Here is a 21542-nt window from a genome sequence, read left to right on the forward strand (position 1 = left end):
TTAAGGCTAATGTGATTAAGTTAAAAAACAATAAATTCATGTGGTTTTGAAGTGGCTTGAGTAGTTTACTATTCAGAACTTAATCTAGGACCATATCAACCATGCATTAAAACTGTAAGACATAAATTTGTTCCCCTTCCTTGCTCAAAAAATGAACAAACAAAACAATTGAAGACTAAGTATTTTCTATTAAAGTCCATGGAAAAATATGTTTTAAGGACATTTTATACTAGTAATAAAAAATATCATTTATTGAATGCTTACATGCCTTACTTTGTGGTAAAGGTATATACACTAACCAAGTTTAGTTTATTGTAAAAATTATTATAACGTGAGGTAGGTACAGATATATCCCATTTTATTAACGAGGCAACCCATGATTAAGAAGATTAAATTCTCAATATTATTATATACATAAGGACTGTTGGAGTTTAGACTCTAAAAAGCAGATTTTTCTGGTTCAAAGTCTTGTTTTCCTTGTATAGTTAATTATTCTTAAATTCGTGTTCCTATTAAAATAGTTTATTTTCATGAAACTTCTCTTATGTCTTGGGTGGTCAAATAATAAAATGTACAGTGTCTGAAGTAGTGGTGATAAATTCTGTATAGAAAAGTGAAGCAGGTCCAGGGAATAGAGAGTGCTAATTGTTAGATGTCAAGATGAAGAAGGGTGCTATTTTAAAAAGGTGGTAAAATAGGCACTTCTGATAAAGTAACTTTTGAATAGAGCCCAAAACGAAGTAAGGAGAAAGACATGCTGATATGTATGGAAATAAGGTTGGAATGTAAGTACAAAGACCCTATATTAATCTGCTTGAGTTCCCATTAACAGAGTACCATAAACCAAGTAGTTTAAATAACAGAAATTTATTTTCTCACAGTTCTGAAGGCTGGAAGTCCAAGATCAAGGTGCCATCACTTTGTAGACAGGTGCCTCTTCACTGTGTCCTTACATGGCCCATCTTCTGTGCTTCCACAGAGAGAGAGAGAGAGAGAGAGAGAGAGAGAGAGAAATCTCTGCATTTCTTTTTCTTATAAGGACATCAGTCCTATTAGATTAAGGCCTCACCTTTATGAACTCATTTAATCTTTATTACCTTCTTATCAGCTCTATTTCCAAATATAGTCACAGTGAGGGTTAGAGCTTTAACATATGAATTTTGAGGGGACACAGTTCAGTCCATCATAGACCCTGATGCAGAATCTTATATATTACATAGGATGTATTCTATATACAGAATGAAAGCAGCTATGAGACCAGCTTTTTAAGTATATGTTTGTTGTCTTTGCACACTTCTCATTTCCTTTCAAATTATGGTGACATTGAGCATAATCCGCATTTATGTTAAGTTACTAAAACAAGAGGTATATAGTACAATTCTATCTGTTGCAGCTTTGGGGCTTTAAGTTTTAAAGTACATATAGATGTTGTAATGTCCCTTAAGCACCATAAAAATAATTGTCAATAGAACAGTAGACTTCCCCCGTAATATATATTCATATATAATATATTTCTGTATGGTTTTTCATAAATAAAGCAGTTCATGAACTTTTTTAAAGCTTACATATGTCAGGCATTGTGCCAAATCTTTTACGTATTAAATCATTTGTTCTCATAACAGGTCCTTTGCAATAGGTACTATTTTTGTCCCTAATTTCACAGAGGCAAATAGTAAGTTACAGAACCCTAACTTTCAAATGTGTATAAATGTATTTAGATCTTGTAATCTGGCATGTTAGATTTTCTGTTAATAAAATAACAGTTCTGAAAAAGATCCAGCTTTAGCATTTGCTTCCGAGACTAGATAACAAAATAAAAAAGACAGGTAAATGGTGATGGGAATGATGCCTCTCTGGGGCATATTTAGTAACTAAACATTTACATGTGGGTTTCTAAAAAAGAAAAATGCGTCTTCAAGTTTATGTGTTCTTCCAACACATGATTTTTGAATTGTTTTCTTCCCCAGGCAGTTTTAGACTGGGAGTATAGCAGTGGACAAGGCAATGATCTCATAGTTTATATGTAGTGGGGAGAGAGCAAGTAAACATCTAACAACAGAAAACAAAAAACAACAGAAAATTTGTATCAGTTGTTGTGAATAAGCCAACTATTTGCTTCCTTTAGATTGGGTAATGAATCAAAAAGCTAATATTTAATGACCAAAATGCAAAGTGTTAGGGGAATTGCAATCCAGACAAAATCAAACTTTGATGTTTGAGGAACAAAATAAATGGATGATGTGCTTGGTGCATAAAGAGGGAGAAATGGAGCAGTATGAGAAAGTTGGAGAAGTAGGCAATGGCCAGATTATATACATTTATAAACCATAAAAGGGTTAGGACTTGAGTCAAGTGCATTGTGGGTGGCTTGCGGAAATTATGATATAAAGATGGGTTTGTTAAGATCCAATATCATTATTCTACTCACGTAGAAGATATAAGAGCAAATTCCCTTCATTAATGTCTTTTCAGGTCCACATTCATTTACTCCACAGAATTTACTGAGCAATTTGACACTGGTTCATGTTCTCCTAAGGACCAATTACAATTTTAGTGATTTCCTATGTAAAATAAAATTATTTGGTCACATGGAGTTTCACACACATTTACAATGCATGCTATTTTGTGCACAGTTTCTGTGCAGGTTATCTTTATACTTGAGACTTTCTAGAACTCTGAAATAGATCTATGACATATGGTTAAATTTTGCTGTAACTTGGGTGTATATCTTGTGTGGGTGATGGTAATGGACTATAGAATACTTTCATATTTGTAAGTCTATATAAAAAATGCCAGTTCTTATCCTTTCTTCATTTCTAATTGTCTTCAAATTTAACTTTTCATCAGATAGAATGGATTGTGTCTTCTTTCATTTTTATTAATCTTGGTTCTAGAAGAGATCCAAAGCAAATTTGGTATATTTCCCATTAACTGACAGAAATGAAATACCTGAAGTATTTAACATTTTCTTTATAGTCATTTTGTCCAGTGATGATGATGATGATGACAATGACAGGACTAACAGAAGAGAAAGCGTATCTCCTCAACCTGCTGATTCAGCATGTTCTTCCCCAGCACCATCCACTGGAAAAGTAGAAGCAGCACTAAATGAAAATATCTGTAGAGTAGAGCATGAACTAAGAAGCATTCCAGCAGATTCAGAGTTAAATACAGTTACATTGCCAAGAAAAGCAAGAATGAAAGACCAGGTACTTTTCACATTTATTGACCTTCTACTCAGATTGGCTCTCCCCTTTGGGATGTAAATTTTTTTTTGGAGGGTAATTTGACAGTATCTTAAGGAGAAAAAGAATTATTTATTAAGTGGGGCTTAAAATACCACTTGGAAGTTTATTTAAAAGAACATTAAAACATGCAAAAACATTTCTATTAAACTAAAAGCTTAAAGTGTAAAAAATTTCAAAACGAAGAAAAAACACCAACCTTACAAGTGAAATATAAACACATACTCTTGTATAATCTGGTGGACAGGAAGAAGCTATATCACTGACTTTTAGGATTTCTATGGTGCTGGTAGGAGGAATACTAAGGTACAGAAATACATGCATATTTTCTTTTTTATGAAGAACTTTTTAAAAAAATAAAAAACATACATGTTAAAAAATTAACGTGTGTGGGTGCCTGGGTGGCTCAGTTGGTTAACTGTCCCACTCTTGTTATGTTATTTTATATTTTGTGTATGTGTGTATTTATTTATTTATTTAGAGAGAACGTACAAATGCAGGGGAGGGCCAGAGGGGGAGAGAGAGAGAGAGAGAGAGAGAGAGAGAGAGAGAGAATCCCAAGCAGGTGGAGTAGAATCCTCATTGAGTGCAGGATCCCATGACCCTGAAATCATGACCTAAGTTGACATCAAGAGTTGGGCGCTCAACTGACTTGAGCTCCCCAGGTGTTCCAAACATCCTTACTCTTCATTTTGGCTCAGGTCATGGTCTCAACAGTTTGTGAGATCAAGCCCTCCATTGGGGGCTGTCAATGCAGAGCCTGCTTGGGATTCTCTCTCTCTCTACTCCTCCCCTGCTTGCGTGCATGTGCTTACACTCTCTCTCTCAAAACAAACTTTAAAAAAAAAAAAAATTATGTATGTGTGTAAATGTTAGGAATTGTTATCAGTATAGATAAAATATGGAAAAATACATACTCAGTTGTTAAAATGGAAAAATAAAGTATGATGATAGAAGAAATATGGACTAATATTTTTAATATAATCTTGGGAATGCCTTTCCAAGTATTTCAGTGCAAGCAAAAATAGTAAATAAAGAGATGAATATATATTATTAAATGGAAAGTACAGAACACTGTACCAAAATACTATAAACTGAATTTGATGGGTAGATGTGAGTGGGGGAAACAGTGAACTGTGTGACAAAGTGTGAGTTGGTCCTTTATAGAAGCAAACCATAGAAAAATGAATAAAGGAAATGAATAGAGTTTTTACAATGTAGTGAAGTACTGAAAATGAAATTAAAATACATTTTGTTAACTGTCAGATTGTTGAAAATTTTTAAAGTATATAATAGTCTGTAATTTTGGTTAGTGTTGGAGAAATAGAGTGTTGGGTGTGTAAATTGGTATAGGTATGCTAGAGGGCAATTAGGCATTAGTTTATACACACACACACACACACACACCCACCCATGATTGAGCAGCAAAAATGCTTGGAGGAGAATAGTGTTGTCATGGGGTAAGATCAGAAAGAACTCACATGTCCAGCATAGAAGGGTTCAGTTAAATAAATAATGGATTTCCATACGATGGAGTTTGTGAGTGAACAGTTTTCAAACTGGCACAGTGAATAGTAAGAGTTTCTCAGTGCTCTTTTAGAGGCTCCTTGGGAAAGATGTGGACCACTCGTTTCTAGACTCAGTCTCTCCACTTTGGATTCAACTGGAGCAGCTCTTATAATTACCAATTTTATTATTGAGCTAAATGACATTTTATTTCAAGAAATAATTCTGAAACTGAAAAAGCTTTTAAACCTCTTTACTAGGTTTCTGTTAATAATTTGGGGAAATATTCATGATTAATCTGTTAATGAGCCTGAAAACTCAGTGTTGAGAAATAAATGTGTGTGTGTGTGTGTGTGCACAGTTGTAGAGATATAGGTATATATACATATATAATATTTTAATACATATTTTTACCTATACCATAGATCATGGAAATGTTTCTAGAGGGACAGTGGGAGAATAGTGCCTGTCTCTATGCAGTGGTTTTGTTTTTTTCTTACTTTCTATCAAGATCATGTTTTATTCTTGTGATAATTATTAGTAAAGTTTTTAGCGTAACTTTAGTTACATTTAAATTATATACTCCTAAAATGGTATTTTATATTATGATTAATTTGCATGTGGAAGTGACTGAAATTTTAACAAATCTAAGTACATTTTAAAATATGTTAAAGAATCTTTTTGTAGTGTAAATAACCATTCCCCTAAATTATCTGTTTTCTAAAGAATTTCTGATTTAATCCAAATATTACAGCCACTATCACTATTACTAGCTAATTTTTATCCAGCATTTTACTGTGCATGAAGCGTTGTGCTCAGCTGCTTATATACTCTACATCATTTGAATAGATGCTCTTCTATCTATTTTAGTTTAGGAAAGGAGTTTTAGGAAAGGAGTTTAGGAAAGGAGTTATTATTGTTTTAAAAATCAGATAATTACAAGGTGGTATAGCTATGATATGGACCTAGGTAGTCTGATTTCCCAAAGTACATTCTTGGTGCTATGCTATTACTGTAATTTCAAGTAATGACTAGGTGTAAAGTATAGTATAGCTAGACAAAATAAGAAGGATTTCTGTTATATGAAATCAATAAATATTTACATCCTCTGTTGAAGTAAAATTAGTCTTTAATATTTTGATAATTATGTTTTTTATGTTGGGTCTTCTTTGCATATGTCGGCTTAGTTTCAACCTTGTTTTAGTTGCTTATAAAATGAAAACATTTTTTTTCTTTTTCAGTTTGGTAATTCTATTGTCAACACACCTCTAAAACGTCGTAAAGTGACGTCTCAAGAAACTTTAGTTGATCCTGTATCTTTAAGCTGCCAAAGTTCCTTTGACAGTGTCATTTTAAACTGTCGAAGTATACGAGTAGGAACACTCTTCCGACTATTAATAGAACCTGTAATTGTAAGTACATTCTTAAGCTTTTTACTGTATCAGTTATAATTTTCAAAATTACATGGCTAAGGCTAATATATAATATTTTAAAACTTATAAATTAAAATATTTAATAGAATATTAAAAATTATTTCAAGATTTCAAATTGCTTTAAGAGTATATAGACAATTATAAATAGTTTCTTACAGTAAAAATCGTTGGATAAAAAATTCTAATGTAATGTTCAAGGTAGTGACATATCCATCATAAGAAGATACTTACTCTCACTGAGTTAGAAAACTAATATGTTACTGTTTTATTCTCATGCCAGCTCAGTGCGTGAAAAGAGTATTTTAAAGAATGATAATGAGAGAAAGATGAATCCAAAAGCTTTGGGGTCTGTAGAAAAATGTCTTGCAGCATTAAGACTCCTAGAAATAGATTATTGGAATACAGTCATCACACAAGAGGCACTGTGCTTTTGGACTAGTTCAGTGTCCAGGAAGCCCAAAGGACTTTCTGTAGTTCCTTTATCTTACTTGTCATCCATGTTATTCTGCTGACACCAATTTAATTCAAATGTTTATTTTGCATTTGAAATTTTAATATAATTTTAATACAATATAACCAGATTTCTTAGTCATCATTTTTCTTCTTCCTAATGTATTCTGTACATTATTGGTAAATTAATCTTGGTTTAGCACTACACTTAGTTTGTAAGCTTTTATTTTATGATTGCTTAACTTGGCGTCCCCAACTGTCTGTTTTCATCTATTGTTTGAAGCCTGGTCCCCTATTACTGTTCTTTAGACATAAAGTAGTGACTTTAAGAAAACACATTATGCCACATAAGGAAAGTTAAAAGGTAGTTATACTGTTGCTATTTAAATTATGGTAAGTAATAGCTATTTATTTTCTAGGATTCATAGTTTCAGGATACAATATGGCCAAATATGGCCAAAAAGAAAAAATATATATAGGTTAGTATAGGAGAAAATGATATATGGACTTGATTTCTTATCAGAGCAAAACGGTATGTGAAACCTAAATTTTTTTAATTTTTAATTTTTGTTTTTTTACTGGGGGGGTGCAAATGGGGGAGGGGCAGAGAGAGAGATTGGGATGAAGAGAATCACAAGCCGACTCTATGCTATTAGCATAGAGCCCAGTGCAGGGTTGGAACTGTGAGGGCATGACCTGAGCCACAATCAAGAGTCAGACAGTTAACTGACTGGGCTACCCAGACGTCCTGCGTTTTTTTGGTTGGTTGCTTGGTTGGTTGGTTGGTTGGTTGGTTTTTTGTTTTGTTTTGTTTTGTATTTTTTAATCAAAAAACTCCAGCTTCTCACCATTTAAAAACTAGAAGTACTCCAGAGATTTAAAGCAAATTATATATAGACTAGACAATCCATTATTACCCAATAACATTGTAACATATGTCAAGGTTGTCAAGGATTTATGAAATTTGTGTTTTGTTACAAGTCTTCATAGGACAGATTATCTTTCCTGGTTTCTGTCAGTTAACAAAAGTGTCATTCTAAGTCAAAATAGCTCAAAAATTCTCAGGGGCACCCTATAGGTTTTCTGGCTTTTTCCCACATTGACACCGTTAATCAGAACTTTACACGATGATAATTAAGGCTTTGCTGGCATTTTAGATATTTAGTTGAAAGGTGCACATTTGGTCTCAAGGCTAGCTATCAAGAACTGCATTCGGGGGCCTGGCTGACTCAGTCAGTAGAGCATGCGATTCTTGATCTTGAGGTTGTGAGTTTGAGCCCCACATTGAGCGTAGAGATTACTTTAAAAAAACCTACATAACATTAAAATCAGAATGAAAAATTTTTTTATATGAAAATTATAGGTTAGTGTATGTATGATTTAGTAAAGAAAATTAACTTCATGGATTTACTTTAAGAAGTAAAAGGCAGTATATGTAATATAGAATGTGTTCACAGAGGTAATTTTTCTTTAAATGCTTAAGTGAAATATTTCAACCAAAAAGTTGTGCTTATAATGTGGAATTTTGCAACTGTGGTGTTAACTTTCCTTGTACCATGGGATTCTTCCAAAGAACATTCTTTAATGAAGGATAATTAATCTGTAATTTCTTCAGATAATATATTAAAGATGATTTGACATTTTCTTCTTGAATATAACTGCCTTGTGTTTTATAGTGAAGTGATTTATCTTCCATGTCATCATTAATCTCAGAAACAGATTTTAAATGTTTTATTGTTTTAAATATTTTATCAAATCTCATTTATTATTGGATAATTTAATTACTTTAATTTCATTCAGTGTAAGAATTGATACTATCTAGAAGTTCCACTTTTAAATCTTTATATTATCTTATTTTTAAGTAACCTGTCTATGCCCATTGTGGGGTTTGGACTCAAAACGCTGAGATCAAGAGTCACATGCTCGGGGCGCCTGGGTGGCTCAGTTGGTTAAGCATCCAGCTTCATCTCAGGTCATGATCTCACTGTTTGTGGGTTCGAGCCCCATGTCGGGGCTGAGAGCCTGGATCCTGCTGAGAGCCTGGATCCTGCTTCGGATTCTGTCTCCCTCTCTCTCTGCCCCTCCCCTGCTTGCTCTCTCTCTCTCTGTCTCTCTCTCAAAAATAAATAAAAATATTTTTTTAATTAAAAAAAAAAAGAGTCACATGATCTACCAACTGAGACAGCCAGACACCCCTAGAAGTGCCAATTTTATTTAAAAGTAAATACTTTTAATTTACAGGAAAATGGCTTACATTATTAGGAATAGCATTTATACCCAAATATAATACAATCCCTCTTTTTTCCAATGAGAAGATATAAAATTTAAGGTTTTCAGCTACCTTAAATTTAGAAACTCTTGGATATGATGGTGAAAAAGCCCAATGTCTACTTGTAATTTAGTTACATACAAGTTTTTAAATGACAGATACTTAGATATGCTTCTTTCTATTCTTATATCTCATACAGCAGTTTTATTCAAATGCTTCCACATTAGTGTTTATGTCATCCTTATTGCCACTTTTTGAATCCTCTAACATACTTTTTAAAGCATGTAACTTCAGCTTCTATGTATGTTGTAATGTTTCCCTAGCTACAAGTAAGCATTCTTGGTGTCCCCATTTATCATAATTATCTACAGGCATAGTCTTTAGAAGGTATGTTTAGTAACATTCTAGACTTAGTAATTATTGTAATAATTACTGAATTTGTTTTATATCTCTTTGCTTCCTTTTCTTCATTGTGAAAATTTTATTTACTTTTTAAAAATGTTTATTCTGAAAGAGAGAGGGAGAATGAGAGCAAGAATTCCAAGCAGGCCCCATGCCATCAGTACAGAGCCCTATGTGGGGCTTGATCTCATTATCTGTGAGATCATGACCTGAGCCGAAATCAAAAGTCAAACAGTTAACCAACTGAGCCACTCAGGAGCCCCTACATTGTGAAAATTTTTAAACAAAAGAGTTGAAATAATTTTACAGTGAATGCTCATAAAACTCCCAGCTAGATTCTGCCATGAGCATTTTACTAATAAACCTGCTTTTAATGTATCTGTTTGTTCTTTGGTATATCAATCCAACTTACTTATTTTTAAGTAGGCTCCGCACCAAATGTGGGGCTTGAACTCATGACCCTCAGATCAAGAGTTGCATATTCTACCAACTGAGCCAGGTGTCCTCCAACTTATTTTAAAATGCATTTTGAAGTTCTTGTCTGCCTTTTGCATTCTCTTAATGGTAACACAGAAAATGAGTAGGATATATTGACTTAATATGTCTTCTCCATGTTAAAATTATTAGCAAATCGCCTTTTTAGAAGTACCAACAATAACTGATTGAGGCAGAATTTTCAATGGAATGTAAAACCATTGGCAGAAAGGTTATTAGGGAACAAGGTATTCACAAGCTTTCAAGTATCTCTCCACAGGTTACTATTTAATTACTGAGGGAAAAATATTATCTTTACAGTGGAAAAACCTGACACACCTTTGCTAAGTGATTAAGCTTGTTATTAGTACAGCCTGACATCCTGTGCCTTCCAGTGTGATGTCGTAGGAGGTATAAGACATTACCTGTGTGCTAAATTTGCTGGAAATGTGTGGCCTGAATTTTAAATTGAAGAAACACAAATTCAAGATGTTGTACATTTTGTAGAACCTAGCCTGGATTCTTCAAAGGTCATGTCATGAGGAACAGAGGGGGACATATTTCTGGTCTAGACCAAGGTAGACAAAAGAAACAAATGTAACCTTGACAGAATTATGGCTTGAGGAAGGTAAAACACAATAAAGGAAAATTTGGAACAGTTGGAGAAATTGGAGTAAGAAGTACATGTTGGATGGAATTAATCGTGATTTTCTTAGGTGTAGTAATGCTGTTTTGGTTGTATAAGAGAATGTCCTGTTCTTGGGAGATACATGCTGAATGACTTAGGGAATGTCATGATGTCCTCTGCTTGTTTTATGCTGGTTTAGCAAAAGGAAGTGTATATGCATAGAAAGAGTGATGGGGAGTAGTTGTGGAAAAATTTTAACAGTTGGTGAATCTAGGTAAAGAGTATTCAGGTGTTCATTGTAATGTTCTGTCAATATCTCTTTGAAGTTCTAAGAAATATAAACCAATATAAGAAATGTTCTAAGTATTTGAATAAGAAGGTGAAGCTTGCCTTTCTGAAGGAAAATTTGGAATGGGGGGGAGATCTCATATTTAAGTACATGGTAGATGGTTTTGTTTTTCTGCCTTCTATAGTCTAAGTCTCAAATAACAATACGACACTTAGGATATTTGTAGCAAAATCTTTGTAAGTTTATGATTGATACTAATTTATCTTACTTTTTAGTTTTGTTTAGATTTTATCAAGATACAGCTAGAAGGTAAGCTATTTTATGTCTTTTTAGTCACTATAGCTTTGTTTACAATAAAACACTTTACAAGAATAATATATTAAATGATATTCATAGAATTCATGAAGATGAATTCATTTTTACATGTTTTCTTGACAAAGGGCATGTATCCTAATAGTGTAATTTAATTCTGTAACATTATAAAGCCCGTGTTTAATTTTGTAAGTATACTTCATTAGAATCCTCTTTTCATTTAAAAAAAAAATGTAGAAGCTTCTTTAAGATAGTTATAAAGATTTTTCATTTCCCACTACAGTTACTGTTTATAGAGCGTAGCAAATATGTGGTTAACTTTAAACTTGTATTTCTTCACAGTTTCCTCCATTCTTGATTTTTAGAATTAATTCCTTTTCTATTTCCATTTATTTTCCTCCAGAACCAGAAAATGATCCTGTAGGGATTACTTTAAATACCTCTGATCTAACTAAATGTGAATGGTGTAATGTCCGAAAATTACCAGTTGTATTTCTTCAGACAATACCAGCAGTTTATCAAAAGCTGAGCATGCAACTGCAAATGAATATGGAAGATAAAGTTTGGAATGATTCTAAGGGAATAAATAAATTAACAAGTAAGTTTTGTGGAACACATTAAAATAATACAGTGTGAGTGCACTTGAATAGATGTCCTATCTACAGTCCTTACAGTGATCTCGAAATATCTATATAGTCTCCCGTTTTATAAATGACGAAAAAAGCCCACAGAAAGTGAAAGTTCTAAAGATAATACCCAGGTTTACCCATTTAGAAGGTTTTCAAAACGAGTTAAAACTCAAAAAAGATCTTCATTCCTTATTTTAAAACTATAATCGGAGTAAAATGAAAAAGAAAATTAATGCACTAGAAGGAGTGCTAAGTGTAAATCAACCATATAATTCTGGAATCTTTGAAACAGCCTGAGTAAAAAGTTTGTGGCTTCTTAGAATGAGTCTTCATCCTCTACAATAATAGATGTAGTTCTCCAGTTTGTATCCCTTCACCTCTGACGTTTATGACATAGGATGACTAATTGTAAGGTAAATACTTTTCAGCAGTAATTGCTGCTTCAGCTTAATGATGAAAATCGATAGTTACTATTAAAGCTGTAAGAATTGGCATATTAGTGAATAGTAGTTTTTGCAATTAAATTCTCTAGAGCTACTAATAGTGCACCTGGCAATTTGTGTTTTACAAAAATGTTAATTAAAATATATTTAAGGGGCGCCTGGGTGGCGCAGTCGGTTAAGCGTCCGACTTCAGCCAGGTCACGATCTCGCGGTCCGTGAGTTCGAGCCCCGCATCAGGCTCTGGGCTGATGGCTCAGAGCCTGGAGCCTGTTTCCGATTCTGTGTCTCCCTCTCTCTCTGCTCCTCCCCCGTTCATGCTCTGTCTCTCTCTGTCCCAAAAATAAATAAACGTTGAAAAAAAAATTTTTTTTTTAAATATATTTAAAACTATAAATATATTTGGATTCTATTAGACGAGGTAAATTAATACATCCATGAACAGGTTTGTTCTTAAGCTTCCTGCTAGGGTAATGTGTCCTAGTTCCTTTTTCTTAATAACTTTCAGGTGACATTGTTAGATGACACCATTACTGGTCTTTATTCCAGTATTATACATCCACTGTATACCAAACTATTTTAAACATATGTACCAGGATTTCTAGTGATATCCTTGGAAATAACTAGCTGTTACTCTTTTTTAAATGTATATCTACCTATCTTTTTCTTTTAGACTTAAAGTTATTTTTTTTTTCAGATTTGGAAGAACAATACATAATTTTAATATTTCAAAATGGCCTTGATCCTCAGGCAAATATGGTATTTGAAAGTATCATTACCGACATTGGTATAAAGAATAATGTGTCCAATTTTTTTGCGAAAATTCCCTTTGAAGAAGCCAATAGCAGACTTGTTGCCTGTACAAGAACCTATGAAGAGAGCATCAAAGGAAGTTGTGGGCAAAAAGAAAACAAAATTAAAAATGTAATTATGTTCTTTAGTTTTTTAATGTAATTTTAAATAATGCCTAGCTTTAAAGGGAAATATTGGAGTTAGATCTTTTTAATTCCATTTCAGAATTATTTGCTTTTATATGTGATTCATAAACTATCTTGTGTCAGAAAATTAATGGTGGGTAGGTGACTTGGGACACAAATAGTACTTGGTACAGGTCTCAAAAGCATTTTTTTAGTTCTTTCCACATTGTATTATCTTTTCATCTTGTCTTTTTCTCTTACCCTGTTTTCTTTTTACCCCAGTCTAAACATACATGTTCATACTGCTACATTCAAATTAATCGTTACTCTTAAATTTGCTAGTGGTTCCTAGTGATGTATTGGATTCAGTACAAATAAAGGAATTTTGGTCCTTGATGTACATTTATATGTACCATGTGTACACATAGTTGAAAATTTGAGAACCAAAGAATACATATCATTTGATTGTGACTGTCAACATACATATCCGATTCTAGAATAACTAATCATACAGTAGGTAACTCTAAAGCCACCTGAACCAAAGGCTGTGTACTATAACACATAGTATAATGTTACATAATAAAAATTTGTCTCCTTATCATGCAACTGAATTTTGCCAACTTAATTTATTAGAAATACTTAAAATCTTCCAATCTGCCTACAAATTGGAAATAGGGCTATCCAAGGCACAATCTTGGTGAAGCTGAGTAAGGTCTCACCAGAGAAGAGCTATTCATACAGTAAGTGGGTTGAGGAAAAGAACAGAAAGAAGAGGAACCATTCCCCTTCTTTTGTAAAACTTGTGATAAGAGATTGTTAATGAGGAAGAAAAAAGCAACTGGAGCTGTAAGGCAGCTGCAATAGAATAAAATTTCAACGCAGGTTCTTTCTTTGTTTCTTTGTTTCTTTCTTTGTTATTCTGGAGAACTAAAGCTCATTGGACTGCGTTCCCTGAGCCTCTCCTCCCATATCCCATGGATTGCCTAGCCATTGAACTTAGATAGACCTCCACTCTCAGAAGAAAAAACCACTATATTTGTTCTTTCGATTTACAAACATAATCCAAATAAAGATGATAGAGATCTTAGATAAGATACCATAAAACCATTGTTACAAAAATTGGAAGCATATCACTGTTCTTGAAACTACACATACAAAGAATGTGGACCATAGTTTTGCCTGTTTCTTTTTAAAGTCATGTATACTTTTTAAATTCATATTTGTAATTTTCTTTAATTGAAAAGTATTCTTGTCTTGTGTTTGCTTTTTTTTTTAGTGAAAAATTTCTCAGTTGACTTTGTAAACTGGTAATTTAATTTCCTTTACTAGGTGTCCCTTGAATCTAAAATACAACTTAAAAACAAACAAGAATTCCAGTTCTTTGATGATGAGGAAGAAACTGGAGAGAATCATACCATCTTCATGGGCCCCGTAGAAAAGTGAGAGTATTCATTTATGTTTGCAGTGCTTTTAAATTTCTTTTCTGTTTTATTAAATTTCAATTCTGTACATACACACACACACACACACACACACACTTGTGGTTTTTGCTTGTGTTTTTTTGTTTATTTTGTTACAGATTGATAGTATATCCACCACCTCCAGCTAAGGGAGGCATCTCCGTTACTAATGAGGACCTACACTGTCTAAGTGAAGGAGAATTTTTAAATGATGTTATTATAGACTTTTATTTGAAGTAAGTTAATTTTCTTTCTTTTAGCACATTTTTAACATTCTATAATGTATATCTTTGTTTTCTAGAGTCAAAACTTTTTAATTTTTTTATTCTATCACTACCACTTATGTGACATTTGGGAAATTATTTAATGTCCCTACCTGTGTGTTTTCTCATTTAAAAAATGAAAATAATATCTAAAAGGGTATGAGAATTAAATAATACATGTCAAGCACTAGGAAAATACTTGGCAAATACAACATGTTCATAAATGCTAGATTATTATGTTGTTATTGTTATACTGCCTCAAGCCTTTTAAAAAATGGTTACTACCTTAGGTTAGGTAATAAATTATTGTGTAAGCACAAAAGTATGATTTTTTACTTGGTATTTCATCAAGTGCCAGCTATGAACCACGTACTGTGTTAGAAGTTTATGGTTTTGTAGGGAGCAGAAAAAGGGATTAAAGCTTTGACAGGAGCATTAACATGGTGTAGATATAGCAGCAAAAGAATGTTTCATTCTCTTCATGGGTACAGAAATAGGAGGGACCAAGAAGCTTTCCTGGAAGAGCTTATATCATGACCCAGTATACACATGCTTAATACATGTGTGTGCAGTGTTTCTGTATGTTTAAGTTTATATGTGTTCAGTGGTTTGTGATATAAAATGAATGTGTATATGAAACAAAACAGAACTTACCTATCAGTATGTCTAGCACTTGCCAATATTTTCTAGTTTATTCAGGGCGCCTGGGTGGCTCAGTCAGTTAAGCATCAGACTCTTGATTTTGGCTTAGGTAGTGATCTCACGGTTCTTGAGTTCGAGCCCCCAAGTCAGGCTCTCAAAATAAATAAATAAACTTAAAAATATATTTTTTTCTAGTTCATTCAAATGTATTTCATAAAACAATATTTTTTAAAGAACTGGTTGTTGAAAGCTGCTGAATTGATATTATAGCTTACTAATGGTTGCACTCAACAGTTTGGGAAAAGAAAACATTGTTATAAAGAGTGAAAGGTTTGATCAGAGAAATGTTTGATATTATAATTGAGCTTCCTTAAGATCATTTTGACAAGAATGTTCATTGTGGGTGTGTAGTTGAGAGATGACTTAAGGAAATTAATTAAGGTGATATAAGACGCCTGATTAAGTCATTTTATTTGGAGTGAAGAGGAAATAAATGTTTTTTAGGAGGTAGAGTTGTTTAGCAACTGATTGAATGGATATTAAGAAAGAGAGGAATGGATGGCAGATAACTCCTCGCTTTCCAACTACTGAGACCTGCTAAATGATTTTGTCACTACCTGTGAGGCAGTGAATGCAAAAACAGAACAGGTTTGGATGGAGGACAGGATGAGTTCCTTTTAGATGTTTTTAATAACAACAGAAGGGACAGTGCCAACAAGCAGTTGAACATATGGTTCTGGAAGTCATTTGAGTTCTTGCTTGGAGGCATAGAGAGTTAGGAGGTTTTATTTTGCAAGTGGTAATTTAATTATGAGAATGGGTGAAATTGCTTAGGAAGAAATACAGAATGAGGAAAAGAGCTACAAGAACAGAATCTGGAAAGTTAAAGAGAGACAGGAAAGAAAGAGATTCTCTTGACTAAACTTTGAAGGATCTGATAGGTAAGAAGAAAAGTCTGGAGAGGGTTATGTCATGAAGTTGAAAGGAAGTGAAAGTTTCAAATAAAGAGGATACATTGAATGTCAGTACAGCAGAGGTCAAGGTAGATAAGGGCTAAAAGTAACTTTAAGGTTGTAGTGACCCTGAGCTAGATCGGGGTCAAATGTAGAGCTGGACTTGTACCTGTTCCCTGGGGAATAATGAGATACTCTATTCTCTCCCTCTCTAGCAGAGGTGGTATCAATGGAGTCCTAGTGGGGAGCCTTCCACCCCTACTTACTATTAACATTGAGCCCCTCCACCTCTCATAACAATGGTGGCCTAGTAGAGAACCTGAACTTCACCTCCACCTAGTGGTAATGAGATAGCACCCACCGCATCCACTGGAAGGCGGTGCCAGGGGAGGCCTGCTAAAGCACAAGAACTAAATCAGATCTAGAGTCCTATAATATAATATTCAATCTGTCCATATTTCACTTGAAAATTACTTATCTCATCAAGAAACAGAGTTCAAACAGAAAAACAGAGAGTAAACACCAAGATGGCACAGATATTAGAATTATGACATGGGCACCTGGGTGGCTCAACTGGTTAAGCATCTGACTCTTGGTTTTGGCTCAGATCATGACCTCTCAGTTTGTGGGTTTGAGCCCCATGTCGGGCTCTGCACTGACAGTGTAGAGCCTGCTTGGGATTCTCTGCCCCTCCCCTGTTCTCTTTCTCCCTCTCAAAAATAAATAAACTTAAATTATGACAGATTTTAAAGCATCCATTATAAAAATTCTTTAATGAACAATTGTGAACATATGTGAAACTTAGAAAAACAGATGTAAATGAGGAAGAAATGGAAATTTTAAAACTAAAACTATAGTAACAAATGAAAACTTTGATAGGCTCAACAGCAAAATAAAGAAGAGAGAGGAAAGAATCAGTGATCTAGAAGTTAGAGCATATTACTAACTACATTCAATTTAAATGCACTATTTATTTCAGTTAAAAGACCAAGATCAACAGAGAGTGGATTAAGCACCATAGCCCAACTATGTCCTGTTTACAAAAAAGTGACTTCAAAGATAATAATATATGTAAGTCGAAAGTAAAAGGATGGAAAAAGATATGCCATGCAAATATTAAAGCAGGAGTGAATTATGATATCATTAGAAAAATAAACTTAAGAGGCGCCTGTGTGGCTCAGTCAATTGAGTGTCTGACTCCTGATTTCGGCTTGGGTCATGAGCTCATGGTTCTTGGGTTCAAGCCCCGCATCATGCTCTGCACTGACAGGGTGGAGCCTGCTTGGGATTTTGTCTCTCTCTCCTCCGCTCTACGCCTCCCCAGCTTATGCACTTTCTCTCTAAATAAATAAATACATAAATAAACCTTAAAAAAAAGAAAGAAAAAAATAAACTTAAGAACAAACACAACTACCAGGGCTAGAGAGAGACACTATACACTGATAGGTGAATCTACTAAGAAGACTTAGCAATCCTAAATGGGTGTGTACCATACAACAGAGCTATGAAATATGTGAAATAAAAACAAACTGATCTAAAAAGACAGACAAATCCACAAATAGAGCTGGAGACCTTAATTCCCCTCTATCTACAATTGATAGAACAACTACACAAAACTGACAGTAACGACATTGTCAACCATCAGGATATACTTAACATCAGAGGATAATATTATATTCCTATTATGTTAACTATATACCATTTCCAAAAGTACTGTTTTTCCTTTTGAAGATTTAATGGTAATGGAGTATGTTTCGGTAAGTTATAAAATGTATCAGATTTGCTAGCAAGAGAAACTGCCCTAGATTTTAAATGCTTGACTTTGCAGATTAACGTTAGACTCCTGCGACCTCTAACAAATTCATTCGAGTTCAAAGTTCTTCGTAGCTAAGTCAAAAGATGTTATCTCCTACAAATGGCCAACAATGAAAAAATTCTCGATATTATTCATCAGAGAAATACAAGTCACACCCACAATGAGTTACTATCTCATACCCATTTGGATGACTCCTATCAAAGAAAGAAAGAAAATAACAAGTGTTGCCAAGTATATGGGCAAATTGGAATCCTTGTGCACTGCTGGTGGGAATGTAAATGGTACAACCACTGAGGAAAACAGTAGGGTGGCTCCTCAGAAATTAAACATAGAACTACCTTGTGATTCATCAATCCCACTTCTGAGTATATATCCAAAAGAATTGAAAGAATTTGCACACCCATATTCATAGTAGCCAAGAGGGGGAAGCAACCCATATGTCCATTATTGGATGAGTGGATAAACAAAATGTGGTATATAGATACAGTGGAATATTATTCAGTTCTTAAAAGGAAGGAAATCTGTCACATGCTGTAACATGGATGAATCTGGAAGACATTATGCAAAGTGAAATAAGCCAGACATAAAAACAAGTACTATATGATTCCATTGTATTAGGTGTCTGAAACAGATTTATACAAAAAGAATATAAATGGTAGTTTTCAGAAGATGAGGGGTGGGGAGGGGAAAGGAATTGTTTAGTGAGTATAGAATTTCTGTTTTGCAAGATAAAGTTCTGGAGATATGTTTCACAACCATGTAAATCTACTTAACACTGTTGAACTGTACACTTAAAAAATTGTTAAGATTGGGGGGCACCTGGCTCAGCTGATGGAGCATATAACTCTTGATCTTGGGGTTGTAAGTTTGAGTCTCATGTTTAAAAAATTGTTAAGATTGTAAATTTGATGTTATGCATTTTTTATTATAATTTTTAAAAACAGATGTCCTCTCTTAATTCTAATGTATACTAACTTAAGAAACCAAGCCAGAAGTCCTTAAGTCAGTGTGTAGAACAGTACCACTGTTGTTGGATGAAGTGTTGTTCTATGAGTGTCAATTAGGTCAAGCTGTTTGATAGGGCTGTTTGGGTCATCTTTGTCCTTACTGATCATCTGCCCACTTCTTCTATCAATTATTCAGAAGGTTGTGGGCCTCCAAGTATAATAATGGATTTGTCTATTTTTCCTTATGATTTGATTCATGTCTGGCATTTAAGGAACAAGACAAACTGAAAAAAAGGACCCAACCCCAACTTTTAAATACAGGGAACAAACTGGTGGTTGCCAGAGGAGAGGTGGGGGGAGAGGGGGGTGAAATAGATAATAGAGATTAATGATGAACACTAGTGTATAGAATTGTTGAACCATTATGTTGTACACCTATTCATTTTTGCCTTATGTATTTTGAATATTTTTTGTTAGGTGCATACACATTTATGGGGGTTTTTTTGGAGAATCAACCCTTTGTCCCTCTATATCCTTAATAATCTCCCTGTGCTTAAGCCGTCTTTGTTCAAAATGAATGTAGTTACTCCAGCTTTGTCTTGGTTTTTGTTTACATGGTATATATTTCTTCATCACTTTACTTTTAACATCTATTTATTTTTAAAATAGCTTTTGCTTTTGAAAGCATATAAAGTTGAATGTGTTTTGTTTACATTTAGTTTATTATATTTCATACATCTATCTTTTTACATTGTGGTAGAGATTTTTATAGTATGTGTGTATACTCTTAAATTTTTTACATTATAGGGGGCCCCTTGACATTTTACATTAGTACTTTGAAACTACATTAAATGTGTATTATCTAAAGGTTCTGCCTTTTCTGATCCAAATCTGCATTCCAAATGGAAATGAAAACCTAACAAAATCCATGGTTTTTAGAAAAATCTGTTGTATTTCTCTCATGACATGTTTGGAAGTGAATTAAAAAGAAACTTTTATCTTAAATTTCACTATATTAAAATAAGTAATTCAGCTGTTACCAGAGCTGTTCATTCATTTCCATTTCTAACTCGACAAGTAGGAAACGAGCTTTTTTTCACAGTGCTTTTCTTAATAGACAGTATTGTATTAGTTTCAGGTGTACAATATAATGGTTCAGCAATTCTATACATTATTCAGTGCTCATCAAGATAAGTGCACTCTTAATCTCTATTATCTATTTCATCTATCTCCCCACCCACCTCTCCTGTGGCAACCACCAGTTTGTCCTCTGTATTTAAAAGTGTAGGGGTGGGTTGTCTATTATTTTCAGTTTGTCTTGTTTCTTAAATGCCATGCATGAGTGAAATCATATGGTATTTGTCTTTCTCTGACTTATTTTACTTAGCGTATACCCTCTACATCCATCCATGTTGTTGTATATGGCAAGATCTCATTCTTTTTTGATGGCTCAGTAATAATCCATATTGTGTATGTGTGTATGCCACATTTTAATCCATTCATCTGTGGATGACCAGTTGGGTTGTTTCCATGTCTTGGCTATTGTTAAGTAACACTGTGATAAACATAGAGGTACATATGTATTTTCAAATTGGTGATTTCATTTTCTTTGGATAAATACCCAGTAGTGTAATTACTGGGATCATATAGTAATTCTATTTTTAGTTTTTGAGGCACCTCCTACTGTTTTCCACAGTGGCTGCACCAATTTGCATTCCCACCAGTGGTGCATGAGGGTCCCTTTTTTTCCACATTTCCACCAATACTTAATCATTTCTTTTCTTTCTTTTCTTTTCTTTTCTTTTCTCTTCTCTTCTCTTCTCTTCTCTTCTCTTCTCTTCTCTTCTCTTCTCTCGTCTCGTCTCGTCTCGTCTCGTCTCGTCTCGTCTCGTCTCGTCTCGTCTCTTCTCTTCTCTTCTCTTCTCTTCTCTTCTCTTCTCTTCTCTTCTCTTCTCTTCTCTTCTCTTCTCTTCTCTTTTCTTTTCTTTCTTATCATCCTGACGGGCATAAGGTGATAACTCATTGTGGTTTTCAGTTGCATTTGCCTGATAATTGATGATGTTGAGCATCTTTTCACGTGTCTGTTGGCTATCTGTATGTCTTTGGGGAAAATGTCTATTCATGCCTTCTGCCCATTTTAATTGGATTGTTGTTGTTTTCCATGTTGAGTTGTAGAAGTTCTTTATATATTTTGAATATTAACCCTTTATTGAATATATCATTTGCAGATATCTTCTCCCATGTAGTAGGTTGCTTTTTTATTTTGTTGATGGTTTCCTTCACTTTGTGAAAGCTTTTTTTTTTAATTTTGGTTTAGTCCCAATAGTTTAATTTTGCTTTTGTTTTCCTTGCCTGAGGAATCCTATCTAGAAAAGCATTTCTGTGACGATGTCAAAGAAATTACTGCCTATGTTTTCTTCTAGGATTTTTACAGTTTTCAGATCTCACATTTAGGTCTTTAATCCAT

The 21542-nt window shown here is 33.9% G+C and overlaps 1 protein-coding gene across 7 annotated transcripts in view; it reads left to right on the top strand.

Annotated features, from left to right (window-relative positions):
* SENP6 (SUMO specific peptidase 6) overlaps window positions 1-21542 on the top strand; it is a 116923-nt gene that overhangs the window by 73380 nt on the left and 22001 nt on the right. For 5 of the 7 annotated variants that reach the window (XM_086707257.1, XM_086707258.1, XM_086707259.1 and 2 more), the window contains 7 exons: window positions 2977-3209; window positions 5993-6163; window positions 10972-11005; window positions 11412-11606; window positions 12775-13001; window positions 14324-14433; window positions 14574-14690. In XM_086707257.1, coding sequence (XP_086563383.1) covers window positions 2977-3209; window positions 5993-6163; window positions 10972-11005; window positions 11412-11606; window positions 12775-13001; window positions 14324-14433; window positions 14574-14690 — 1087 coding nt within the window. The remainder of the gene's footprint in view (window positions 1-2976; window positions 3210-5992; window positions 6164-10971; window positions 11006-11411; window positions 11607-12774; window positions 13002-14323; window positions 14434-14573; window positions 14691-21542) is intronic. The other 2 variants (XM_086707260.1, XM_086707263.1) reach the window with 2 other exon arrangements.

The sequence above is a fragment of the Puma concolor genome, chromosome B2 (genome assembly GCF_028749965.1).
Source record: "Puma concolor isolate L17-30 chromosome B2, mPumCon1.1.hap2, whole genome shotgun sequence".
NCBI classification, from domain to species: Eukaryota; Metazoa; Chordata; class Mammalia; order Carnivora; family Felidae; genus Puma; species Puma concolor.